Source organism: Lampetra fluviatilis, chromosome 31, assembly GCF_964198595.1.
Source record: "Lampetra fluviatilis chromosome 31, kcLamFluv1.1, whole genome shotgun sequence".
Taxonomy (NCBI): domain Eukaryota; kingdom Metazoa; phylum Chordata; class Hyperoartia; order Petromyzontiformes; family Petromyzontidae; genus Lampetra; species Lampetra fluviatilis.
Genome location: NC_136305.1, coordinates 2,720,975 through 2,733,758, shown reverse-complemented (window position 1 = coordinate 2,733,758; position 12,784 = coordinate 2,720,975). Strand labels below are relative to the sequence as shown.

General features: G+C 46.1%; 1 protein-coding gene and 1 long non-coding RNA gene across 5 annotated transcripts in view; one reads left to right on the top strand and one right to left on the bottom strand.

Moving 5' to 3' along the window:
* Positions 1–2,896, top strand: part of LOC144943441 (formin-like protein 2) — a 58,873-nt gene extending 55,977 nt beyond the window's left edge. For 3 of the 4 annotated variants that reach the window (XM_078870862.1, XM_078870859.1, XM_078870861.1), the window contains one exon: positions 499–2,896. In XM_078870862.1, the coding sequence (XP_078726988.1) occupies positions 499–584 (86 nt within the window). In that variant the 3' untranslated portion in view covers positions 585–2,896. The remainder of the gene's footprint in view (positions 1–498) is intronic. The other variant, XR_013639498.1, reaches the window with a different exon arrangement.
* LOC144943444 (uncharacterized) overlaps positions 1–12,784 on the bottom strand; it is a 37,785-nt gene that overhangs the window by 1,343 nt on the left and 23,658 nt on the right. The window lies entirely within an intron of this gene.

Here is a 12,784-nt window from a genome sequence, read left to right as displayed (position 1 = left end):
ATATTTATACTTACGCGATCTAACCCCACAAACCTTTATTATGAATAATATTGGTCGCGAAAGCCTACGTGTTAAACTGTGGCATTGCTTGCTGCTTATTATACATTCCACACGTTTGAGTATGCAGCAGGGTGAAGCCATTCAAATGCAAGCCGCACGTGCGCCTTTAGGAAATTAACAAATCACGAGTGAAAAATGTATAAATCTTAGCTTATGTAATGCCTATTTGGATTTTCTCTCGGAAAATTGGTATGTAGTCGTTTCTCCAATTGACAAAGGAATCCATGTCATGAGGCTAAAAAAATCTATTAAGTTAATGCTACAGTTTGTTTAGTATCCTGGCACCAGCATGGAGTTCCTCCCGTGTGTGTGTGAGCGAGTGATCGTATGGGGAAGACTTGGCACCCGCCCCCCACACCAATGAGCCTCGTTTCTCCCCAGCTGTCGATTCGACTTGCGTTGTTGACACTCGTGCTTTCGACTGTCACTTCCCGGCAGACCTGAGGAAGCAGCCGTTCCGCCGCACGGTGCGTAAGAAGAGCGAGGAAGCCACCAGCCCCACGGCCTACTCCACTGATGTGTGAAGCCCGCGCGCTGCTGCCACTGCCGCCACCACCGCCACCACCGCTGCGCTTCCTGACCACGACCAGACTCGTTGTTGTACGTCGTCTGTGCCCTCTACAATTTACGGGCCTCCCCACTTGAAGCCCTTCTGCGACAAGCAAACGTGAACTATTCAAACGAATCCGTAATTTGACCACTGTGCTCCTGAGCCATCGACTGGGCCCCCGCAGAGTTGTGCAGTAAGCGCGGTTGGCTGCCATCAGCCAGAGTCGTCTGGATGGTGTCCCGTGGTCCAACTATTGCACTCCAGGTTGGATAAAGCGTGTCCGTGGGGGGCACTTCCAGTAATTCGGGAAGCACAATACAAATTCATCGTTTAAAGTTGTGGGCAGAAATCCGCTTGGCTCATCATCCCTCCAGGTTCTGTAAATGTATGGCCACTTTTGGATGTGATTGTGGAATTGTATCCACCGGCTCAGGATGGACAATGGAGATTAGTACCAACGCAATGCTCGTTTGAGAGCATTTTGGAGAAATTGGCCAAAGATAAACGTGGGCGCTTGTTTCTGTAAGGCTCGGCTTGTTTGAGATCGGCCACAGTAGGACGTCAACTTTTTCATGACAAATTTTATAGCGCGAGTCCGTATAAATTGTCATGTCGAGGTATTTAAAGGGGCTTTTATGAACATGCAACTAGAGTGCAAAAAGGCTTACCTGGTAAAATACCCAAGCAATATTCCTGCTGTCACTCAGTAGAGTATTTTTTTTTAGATTAAAACAGTGCACCTGAATTTTTCCCATTGAATGAATGAACATTTGGTTTCATATTGCACCTTGAACAGTTAATATATTTGGCAGCTCTTTTTCAATACAGGATGGTCTTCACACTAAATTGACTTTCGCCTTTGCAATGCCTGTGCATTCATTCGTTGACCCATAATAGGTGACATTGCAATCGTCTGTTCTCAGTGCTAAAATTAGAATGCATCTTAACAAATTAATCTTTTAGTTTCATAGCAGCAAATTAAAAGTTCGGCATGAAGGCAATGTGAATTCCTAATAGTCCAATATGCTGTATTTATGTGCTTGATGTGCAAGCTTTGGTCCATGTAAATTGCATAAAACGCAACGGCCCATTTAGTTAAAAAGGTTATTGTCTAATGCTGCACTTTTCATGGTTAACTGTATTTTGTATATTTTTGGTGATGCGTATTTTGTTATATATAATGCTGCCATTTTAAAGTGTTTATATTATGACCTAAAAAATATTGGATTTTATTTTTGTCAATTGTTTTAGTTTTGGCTTTACAGTGTATATTTTTTTTACAGAACAATTGTCCATACCACACGGAGTGCCTTATGTTTTGCGTTTTCAATAGCTTTATGAAAGATGAAAATTGCACTATATATTAATTGACGTTTAACAAACTCTTGTCCTCGAAGACCTCACAGGGCAGCGTTGACTCGCATATTAATGATAAGGGTCCCTCATTAGTTTCCACTACCAACCATCGTACTATCGACGTGTCCTGCGCAAGCCCCCACTTGTCTTGACAGTCAATATGGTTTGCCCACCATGCACAATTCACTAACAATAACGGAGTTGCAACCGACGAGGAGTGTACCAGAGATGGAGCGATGTAATCAGCTCGTGCTAGATGTGGTACAACAGTTTCACATTTCATGTTTAGCTGTGGGGAGTGAGCGTGCCAACTACGAACGCGGCGACCCGAGTTCGATTCCCGCTCACGGCCACCAACACCAGCCACGATTATCTGAACCGGTCCTGGCCCTCGTCTAAGTCGACTCGGCCTCAAATTATTATCTGCTGTGGCGTGTAAAGATCACCACTAGGGAGACAAAGGTGGCCGGGCGTTGTGCTGGCCACCCCCTCGTGTGCTGTGCCGGCCTTCATTGGTGGTCACGAACAGCACTTGTCTCTAAAATAGGTTTTGGCTATATGGGGGATCTTGTCTTTGTCACAGCAATTGCCTGGGTGAGGCCTTTATCCAGCAGTGAATTGATTATGGATGATGATGGTGATGATGATGGAGAAGATCAGGAGTTGGGAAGGCTGCATCGTGTTGGGCCCGCGAGGACTGGAGTTTGAGAAACTCGGCTATCGACCATAGAAAGCTTAAACGCCTCGTAGAAACGAACTCAAATGGCCAAATCAGAAATATTCAGATACGTAATAAACATTCATTTTTCATTTGTTGTCTCCTGTGACGTTACAACTGCACTGTTGCACTATCAGTACCGCATTCACATGACTATTGAGAACATCAATCATTGGGACATGCATCGGCTTTCATTTGTCTGTTAACTTTTATTGCCCACCTGTATCGAAGCATTCGCAGTGATGCGATTCACCCCCCCCCCCTCCTGACGATTTGTTGAAATCTAGAAATTCAGGATAACTATTTGATCCATTGCTTTAACAAAGTGATGGACATGCAGTCGTGGCTGACAGGGTCATGTAAAGCCATTGTAAATTAGGAAATCATTGGTTGTCTTGCTTTTTAATGAACTTTTAAGTGTCACGAGCTTTTGAATCATTGATCCGTCCATGAATATTCCCTCATTAAACTGGATAGTTACTGACGGTTATGCAGTTTTGCCATTGGTCAGCTCTTGGTTAAGTTCCAATGCCGATTCAAACATTTGATTACCTTTCCGAACGTTAATGTTTAGATGGATTAGATTTTCATTCCACATTTTCACAGCGTCCAAGAATCACATTTTTTAAGTAAAATCATCTGACAAAAAATAAATCCTAAAGTTAATTTATCTTAAACTATTTTAGTTTTTTTCGGTAAAGTTACGTAGAAGGGAAATAAAATAATATAAATATAAAACAATTGGATTTCACACCTGATGATAATTGCTTGTGTTGCAGTCGAAACGTGAGAATTTGTATTGTTTTATATTTATATAATGTTATTATTTCCCTTCTACGTGACTTTACCGAAAGAACCAAGAATATGAATCCCTGCAGTCACGAAAGCTTTAAATCAAAATTGATCTTAAACTGTTTAGATACTAATTATCAAACTAGCTGCATTGCAGCCTTAAAATTTTTAACACATCAGAAGCGAGATGATGGTATTGACCATTACCCCAAATCACAGCATCTGCTTTGCGTAAACTTTTCTTCAAGTTCTGACAACTGAAGAATACAACCTTTAATTCCTGTTCTTCAAAACCGCTTGTTGTTTGTTTAACGCGTCATTTGTTTCGGTCTCTGTGCAGTGCTGTGGCACATTTGTTGACGCATATATGTCCGCACCTCCGATTAGCACGGTCGGTTACGTACGGTGCGATAGAAGTTCCGACTGGAGTGACGCGGCGCTGCTTGCCGCCGGGCCGTTTTGCCACGAGTGCGCAAGTGCAGCAGCACATTGTGCAGTCCACTACATCAGAGAGTTGGGCCAAAGCGATAGCACTACTCAAACCCAAGGGTGGCACAGTCGGGTTTTTTACAGTGGAGTTTAATTGTCTTTTTTATATTAAACCCGATCGTCTGAGATTGGGAGAAATCCGGTTTAATTGGTTCTAATTGCAGAACCGCAGTTCGCCAACTTCTCAACGATGGGCCTCGTCCATTCCAAGCTAAGGAACTCACTGGCGCCCACGATTGTGGAGAAGCTCGTGTTCATCAAGACCAGCCTGCCCGCCGCATTCTACGACTACCCCGTGCCCGACGGCCCCCCGAGTACGATAGCAGCACCGACCAGGAAGCAGCCTAAGCCCTGGATCAGAGTTTCGTATTAATTAAACAAGGTGTTAATTCCCCGAAATCGGGTTTAATTGTATTAAAGAAAAAAACCCAATGCCTGCCGCTGGAAAAATCGGGTTTCTTCCACCCATGCTCAAACCACACAGAGACCCGGACTCTGTCAATCATTACAACCCATTGTCCTCACTGCTCATGCTGCACGCTGTACGAGCGGATGGTAATTGGTAGGAGAGTGGCAATAATGAAAGGGCAACTTACTGCTGATTATGCCGGTTTACACTCGGACCGTTCATGCTGTGGCCAAGTCGCACCAAATTACAGGGGCATTGTTTGCTGATTTGTTAGCCGTTTCTGATGGTTGTGTAATCGATTACGGTAATTGGGCTGCCCCAACGTTTAATGTTAGCACCCTTGTGATAGGAATATCCTCCTGACATGACGTTGCATTGCGCTGTATGCCAAGTGTTCTATAAATCTGGTCAAACTTCTTATGCTGCAGTGTCCACAATATATATTGTCAAGGCCCTTATCACGAAGTGCTTAGTCCACAATATGTCCACTGCCGCCGCATGGTCAATTTGCCAAAGTAACCCCCCCCCCCCTGTTAATTTTCTGCCCAGTGGCAGGTCCGCGGCTTAAACTCCATCCATCCCATCAGATATCCCCGCTGCCCACTTCACCTCGCAACCCCATAATCCGCACGAGGGTCCTTAATTCGCAGCCAGAAAAGGAGAGTTCAAAATTATTTTACACCGTCAATTCACGTTGAAGGTGAACGTCCCACGCAGTGCAACTGTTCGAGTCGAGTGAATGTTAAGAGACCCCAGTGAAATGATGTGCACGAGTTCCGCGTTGTACGCTGGTTATCATCCCAAACCCGAAATGTTTTGAAATGGTGGAATTATTGTCTGGATATTCATGCGTTTTAATTGAATGTATAATAATAATAACAATTCATTGGGCAACTAAAGCATTATGCAATTTTATTTGCCTTTATAAACACTGCCATTAGTGCTGAACCATTTTATTGCGAGCTAAAGATTTGGTTAAAAAACAAATGCTGCATTCTTTGGCCAGCGTGCATGCCAATGTGGAAATAACATCTTAAAGGTGAGTCTGGCTGCCCACGTTAGGATTTAGCCAGAAATAGCAACCCGTCTGAATGAACTAAAAGCCTCCCATTGTGTTCGACCCAGCCTAAATATATACATATTGTACATGATGGACTTAAGACCGCATGGCCTGCACGGCGTGCCTATGATTCCGGTATGACGTCGACTGGAAGGAATGGACGCGTGATTTAGATGTTGGTTGCCTCCACTCGTGCCTCCATGCACTTTCACTTTGGTCACATGTGGTCCCAATGGGGGCAGGGTGCTGATTTCGGTCTTTACTGGGGCACATACGGTATGGCTATACACATCCATACGATATAGACACATTCCAGTGGAGTTGATGAATACAAGCCTTAGAAAGGCACACCGTGTGAATTTATCCTGCTGGGACAGCATGCATTGCTTGAGTCTATTTATGGCATCTGTGCAGATTGTAAGTATCCTGTGCATGACTTTTTTTGTTTGTTGTGAACAGGTACAGCCCTTTGTCAATACAGACTCAACCCTGCTCAGCTTCCAGTGTCTGATGAGATTGGGCGCATTCCGAGTGAATTTGACGTAGGCCCTCCAACAATAATTACCAGAACTTAGCTGAGCAAACATTCCAGGAAGTGCCCTACGCAAAAGTCTTGTTGAGGTTGCCCGGGTCAATATTTTAGGTTACTATTATACGTACATACAGGAATATTTAAACTGGGACGTTTTAATACTTTTCATATTGCAAGCATGCATGTGTTACTGAAAAAGAAACTTAATAACAGTACTCTATCAATCCACTGTTGTATGAGGGCCCACAAAGGTGTTTCAGTCATGGAGTTTTTAAAATCCATACTTCATCTCGTTGGTTATTGCAGGTTCGTGAAGGGGGGTGGTGCTCAGGACCGGTTGCGATATCACCACCAGCTGGGAATTTTTACCAACCCGCACTGATCACAGTTGTGCTATATTATCAAACAACCCCATGACGGAAGGTTGTGGAGTCGATTGACAAAGATATATATGAATTATTTTTCATTTTTATTCACCGTTACGCATGTTTTAAGTCTTGCACTCATCTGTTTTACTTGTCCCTATCTATTGCTCAAGATACGATTTATTTGACTTTATGTTTCCAAAACAATTCGCTGCGGAAAGTCCCAGCAATACCCTTATCCGCAGGTCTTCTCGGAACGACAGAATACTTGGAACGACAAACACTGGCGAACGACTGAGCCAGCACTAAATGCAGGGGCCATTTGGCCTGCACTTTTGCATTTATTCGGATTTCTTGTGAAAACAGAGGTTTTTTAAAATCAAGGTTAGCATTTTGCACACGTAGTTTAATTACATTTTACTACATTTGGTATACGTGCCATTCGTATCGCACAGGGCTATCACGAACACGGAACACCGTATTTTTGACAGACAGACAAACATAGTCTGCCAGTGAGGTGTGATGTTGCTATGTGTAAGTACTTTGCCATGTCATTTTTTTTAATTTGGTGAATTTGAAAGGTCACGTCAGTACACAATAGCCTACTTGTTTACTTTAGCCCACCGGTGTGTTGAAGAGTGAATCCACAACATTTACAATTTTACTGGTAGGAACCTCCTGGTTACACCAGCCCACAGGGGATTATTGTGTCCGTCCGTCTGTCCGTCGTGCATCAAAAAATTGGAGGGGTGGGGCTGGGTGGAAAGGGGAGGGTGGGGAGGGTGGGGAGGGGCTGGGTGGGGAGGGGAGGGTGGGGAGGGGAGGGTGGGGAGGGGCTGGGTGGGGAGGGTGGGGCTGGGTGGGGGGAGGGGTGGGACTGGGTGGGGAGGGGCTGGTCACCCCGTGGTTCCCTTATAAAACTCAACGTTTAGCCCTCACAGTCGGCCATATTTGCGGAATACACCACGCCGCCGTTGACCCTGGCCATTGATCGAGCAACCCAACGTTCCTACCAGCTCCCTCCGCAGGAATGTGTTTGAGTAGTACGGCGTTTCGCTGGTAATTACATCCAGCATCATCGGGCAATTGCAATTGCCCGCAATGCACGTGAATACGAGATCGGTGGTCCTTCATAGATGACGTCACGAAGCGGCATTCATGAAAGAGCCGCATGTGGTTCCTGAGCCGCAGGTTGCTGCCCCTGCCCGAACAACGAGGGATGACTCTAGTAAGGTGATACCTGATAATTGGTTTGTTTTACCCTTCTATCTGGCAACAAAACTGACACCTTTTTTGTTGGCAGATAGAAGGGTAAAAAAACCCAATTATCATATTTTTTTACTGGCAAATGAGGTTCCATTGGTGTAAAGGTGATACCTGTAACTGCCTTGGTAGCGGTGCCGGATTAAGCTAGTGCGGGGCCTGTAGCATATGTTATAAAGAGGCCCTAAATAAAAAAAACACAAATACATTAAAACACAAATGTTTAACTTGCATAGTAAAGTAATTGTTTTTTTTCCATTTGTTGTACAGCTAGATAATACAACAAATCCCTAACCTTAAACACCCAGTCGTTCATAAAAGTTGAAGGCAGTGTAGTACTATAGTAATAGAGCAAGTGCAGAATCACCGAACCGGAATTGATAGCTTGAAAGCATTTAGCGCGGGGCCCTTGAAAGTGCGGGCCCCATAACATATGTAACTACTTTTGCTACTAGGATTATAACTAATCCGACACTGAGCGGTGCACAAACCAACAAGGTTCCGAGTTCGTGGAGTTGCGAGGTCACAATGCCCCCTAGGGTCTGCGTGGTGGCGTGCAGTCGCATTAGGCAGACACTCAGCCTTGGCTAAATGATATCACGCGTCCGCCGGTTATCGAGCTGCTGACATATATTCAAATCAATGCTTACATCTAGGTCTGTGGCATGAAAGGAATAATGTGTCTTAAGAGGTCTCTCTCCCAGGTTCGATTTACAGAGCGAGACGTGTGTTCATTTGCAGGGGCGGGTGGAGCATTGGATGCAGTGGTTAGCACAACTGCGCTGTGAACCTGGCGACCCGAGTTAGATTATAATTTCATAATCAGAATCTTTATTTAGACTGGAGGAATCTGCGTCAGTGGCGAGCGATATCTGAACCGATGATGGGCCCCCTCCAGCAAAACCGCACTTAGACATGTAGCAAAGTATATGGTCCAACAATCCCCACGGCCAGCAGTCAATTGATACAGGGCCACATGCATGTCAATTGGACTGCAAGGCATCCAAATGGGTGAGATACTTGAGAGCCACGTGAGAGCCCAATACGACTAAATGTCACCTTAAAAAGGCAGACCTGTGGAAAACAATACAATAACAATGCCATATTGGATACATATATAATGCAGAGACATCGCCAAGGTTTTTAAAATTTAATCAGCAACAGCAGATCTTATACTCATTACTCTCTGTGACACTGAGTGTCCTCATGTTACGGTAAAGAGCGCCCACCGACAATGAATATTCGGCCAAACACGTGTATTGCTGCATTTATAGCACATACATGTTCGGCAGATGCTGTGGTGCACTGGATAGCACACTGCCTATGAATCTGGTGACCCGAGTTTGATTCCCGGCCATGGACAAACTCAGTAGCGACTGAGATCTGAACCGGTCCTCAGCTTTTCACACAACACTGACCCGCACTCACTAGCACAGTGAAGAATGGTTAAACAACTCACGTGACCTACATGGCATGGGGATACCTTCATCCAGCAGTGGATTGTGAGACCTTTCCGTGTCACTGACATATCAGGAAAGCCAATGCCTTCACTTGCGACGGTATTGTGCCAATTCACAAATGGCCGTACAATTATGACTCGTACGTCCGCTCACATGGTTATGAACGAAGGTCAAACTCTTCATGAATTCACTCGCTCATTCATTTCCCGACGTCACTCAGCACCCCCCACCCCCCAGTGCTGCCACCCCTTCCCTGCCACCTCTTCTCAGCACCTCCACCCTTGATGTTCGACCTGATGATGAGTTCCAATACGACGAAGACAGGGCCGACAAGGCAGCCAGCTGCGTACCATGCTGTCTAACTGCTCCTGCTGCTGCTGTTGCGAGAGCCTCTCCAAATTCCTGGTAGCCAGAAAGAGTCCATCCTCCTACGGCTCCAGAGGAGGTTGAATTATCGCCGTGGGTTCTCTTGGAGCCGGCGAATTCTCAAACGCGTGTAGGTGTATGGATTGGCGTGCACTCGGCTTCGTTAAGGTTTATTTTTTTGCAAGTGTGCACACAGCTACGTGTAAAGAGAGGGTAAATCAGAGTGCGGCCAGACGAGATTGTGGGTTTAGAAGAGCTGAAACACCTGCAAAATGCAGAAGTCTTTCAGCGATTTATATGTTAATGTGGAACAACGAATCAACCTGGTAGCGCTGTGGTGAATCCATGCCACAAGGGTTTTTTTATTGTACCTCACCTGGTCAGTGTGGGCTGGTGAAAGTGGGGAGCATAGTACAGTACAACGCAATGGATTTTTCGGCACTCTCCTCTGGTGCCTACAGCATAAATCCACAGTAGCCTATAACACGGTTTGTTCATGTTGATCGCCCATCAAAACACCGATTAGCTACTGACATCGGACGAGATTGGGTGCATTCCGAGTGATTTGGTCAGAGGCGTCTGAGCTCATACAATACGGTGTTCAATTATGCGCCTTCTCTCGTACAATTCCATGCGATTATTTCATGTTTTTAATAGATGTGTTTTGCAAGAACGACGTTAAACGCTAAAAGAATATAAATTGCCTAAGCTATTTGTGGCACTAAAATGACATGGAACAAACAGTTTGAACACAATTACAGATGTTTTGTTCCAACTTTTAAGACTGACTTAGTTTTGTGACTCATCTCCAGTCTCAGCAGGGCAGACGAGTGCATACATGACTTTCCGCACTGCACTGTGAACCCAAACCATTAATTTATTATCAGCCACTGCTAACATCAGATGCGAGTGAGATCAAAACCAGTCCTGCCCCTCCCCCTCAACCCGCATTGACCAGCGTGGTAAAGTGTGATCGCACAACCCCCATAACCAATCTCCTACAGTGGATTATAAATAGTTCTGCAACTCTCCCCACCTTTTACTCCCTCCCCTATATAGGGCTCAGTTGCGTCGGGGCGTTTATCGGATTCGTGAGCTGCTTGATGAGCTGGAACTTGCTCTCGTTTTGCTAAGATGAAAATAAAATATACGATTCTCACTATTTATGTATCATTTGCGAATTCACCACTTTGGTGCGATGCCTTCTGGTTTACCTTCGTGTTGTCCTGTTGTGGGCCTCTTTTGCTACTTGGCCCCGACCGAAAGGTCACAACTCGCTCCTTGTGGTTCAGTGTATGGGGTGGGTGCCATGGCATAGGTCGGTGTTCTTCACGAATTTCCAGACGCAGTGGTGGGGTGGGGGGGCACTTTCGCTGATAAGACATCATCAGTGTGAGTGCCGCCGCACATTTGAAACCATTGGGGGTTGACAGCACGATAGTGTGGGTGTTTTCACGTGTTTTAATTGTCGGGGGCCGCACATTAAGGGCCGCACTAAAGGCCACCAGGGGCCTCCAATTGCCCGCGGCCTTGCAATGAAGAACACGTGCCATAGGTGCTCGCTAACAGGACTTTTGGTGTGCGCACGTGTTGATCTCCTGGCCTCGCCACCCACCCCACAGTTCAGTCGACCCATTCCTGAAGCTCCATCGAAGGATCGGGGGGGGGGAGGTTAAGCTGGTTATGCGGGGAGGAAGAACCATCCAGCGTTTTTAAAGCACGCAGGCTACCGGGCGTCGTGCAAAGATTAGCTCACTTTTCCGTGGAAGTGTGCCAAGCCTCCTGCTCACCCCCCCCCACCACCATGTGTGACTTATTATGATTGGAACGAAGCTCTGGGATAAGACGAGCCAGATTAGCGGGTCCCCGTAAAGCACGCCGCACAGGCAAACACGTGTAGTGTTGTTCAACACGGAGGCACACACTCTGGACTGGGAGGCAATACCTTTATTTAACAACTTCCCTAGCGGGTAACACTGAGTAGCGAGTTAACTCGAGACGAAGACCCAGAGACGACGAGACGCGGGACCCAGGCTTGATTCCACAGACGAGCCAAGAACTAGATTTGAAGCTTTCATGACTGCATGGATTCATACTCTTAGGTTTTTTTCGGTAAAGTCACGTAAGTAAAAATCTGTAATAAAAAATAAATAATAGAAATAATAAAAAAATATAATAAAAAAATAATAGAAATAAAATAATAAATCACGACGTTTCGGAGGCAACACAAGTCCCCGTCATCAGGTAACCTAAGAGTATGGGCCAATAACTCTCTCACGACTGCCCCTTGATGCCCCTGGGCGTGGCCTCGCTCCGCCTTCGGCCACGCCCCCCTTCGAGACCTTTCCCGAAGGATCTCGACCGAGCATCACGTGCCCCACTCAGGCTACCATGTCCTCACTTGCCCTGTGAGGACATGGTAGCCTGGGTGGGGAGGAAGGGGCTGGGTGGGGAGGGGCTGGGTGGGGGTGGGAGGGGTGGGGCTGGGTGGGGAAGGGCTGGTCACCCCGTGGTGCCCTTATAAAACTCAACGTTTAACCTACTCACGCCGGCTTGTGCCCGCCCTCACAAGTCGGGCATATTTGCGGAATACACCACGCCGCCGTTGACCCTGGCCATTGACCGAGCAACCCAACGTTCCTACCAGCTCCCTCCGCAGCAGGAATGTGTTTTAGTTACCGAATGCGATAAGCGTCGAATAAAGATCAGTGGGGTGGTCGCATACTCCACCTGACGTGGAAAATGTCCCTTTTATGTTGATTTGAAGCTTTCGTGACTGCAGGAATCCATACTCTTTGGTTCGTTCGATAAAGCCACGTAGGTAGAAAATAATCGATCACGACGTTTCGATCGCAACGCTGTAATTGGCCAACGTTGCCCTCCCACCGTGTTGATGTGCAGTGGGATTTGCTGCGCCACTGTGTGTCCCACCTGATGACGATTGCTCGTGTTGCGATCGAAACGTCGTGATGGATTATTTCCCTTTTAAGTGGCACCGATTTCAATAAGCAGCCAGCGGGTTCTACCCACTGCTGGATGCCCGATACATCACTGCGTGCCCATTCCGCGTGGAAACGTTACGCGGCATTCACAGATTGCTTATGGAGAGCAAGAGAGAGATAGGGGGGGGGGGGGAAACACTACTGCGTAATTTGTTTTCCTCGTCAAACAAAAGACGTGAAAAAAATAAAGAAAAATTATTTCGGTCTTTCAGTAAAGTCACGTAGATAGGTGCAAAGAAAATAACAAAAACATCCACGACGTTTCGATCGAAACGTCGTTTCGATCGAAACGTCGTAGATTATGCATCGAAACGTCGTAGATTATGCATTCCTGCAGTCACGAAAGCTTAAGTCAAGATAAA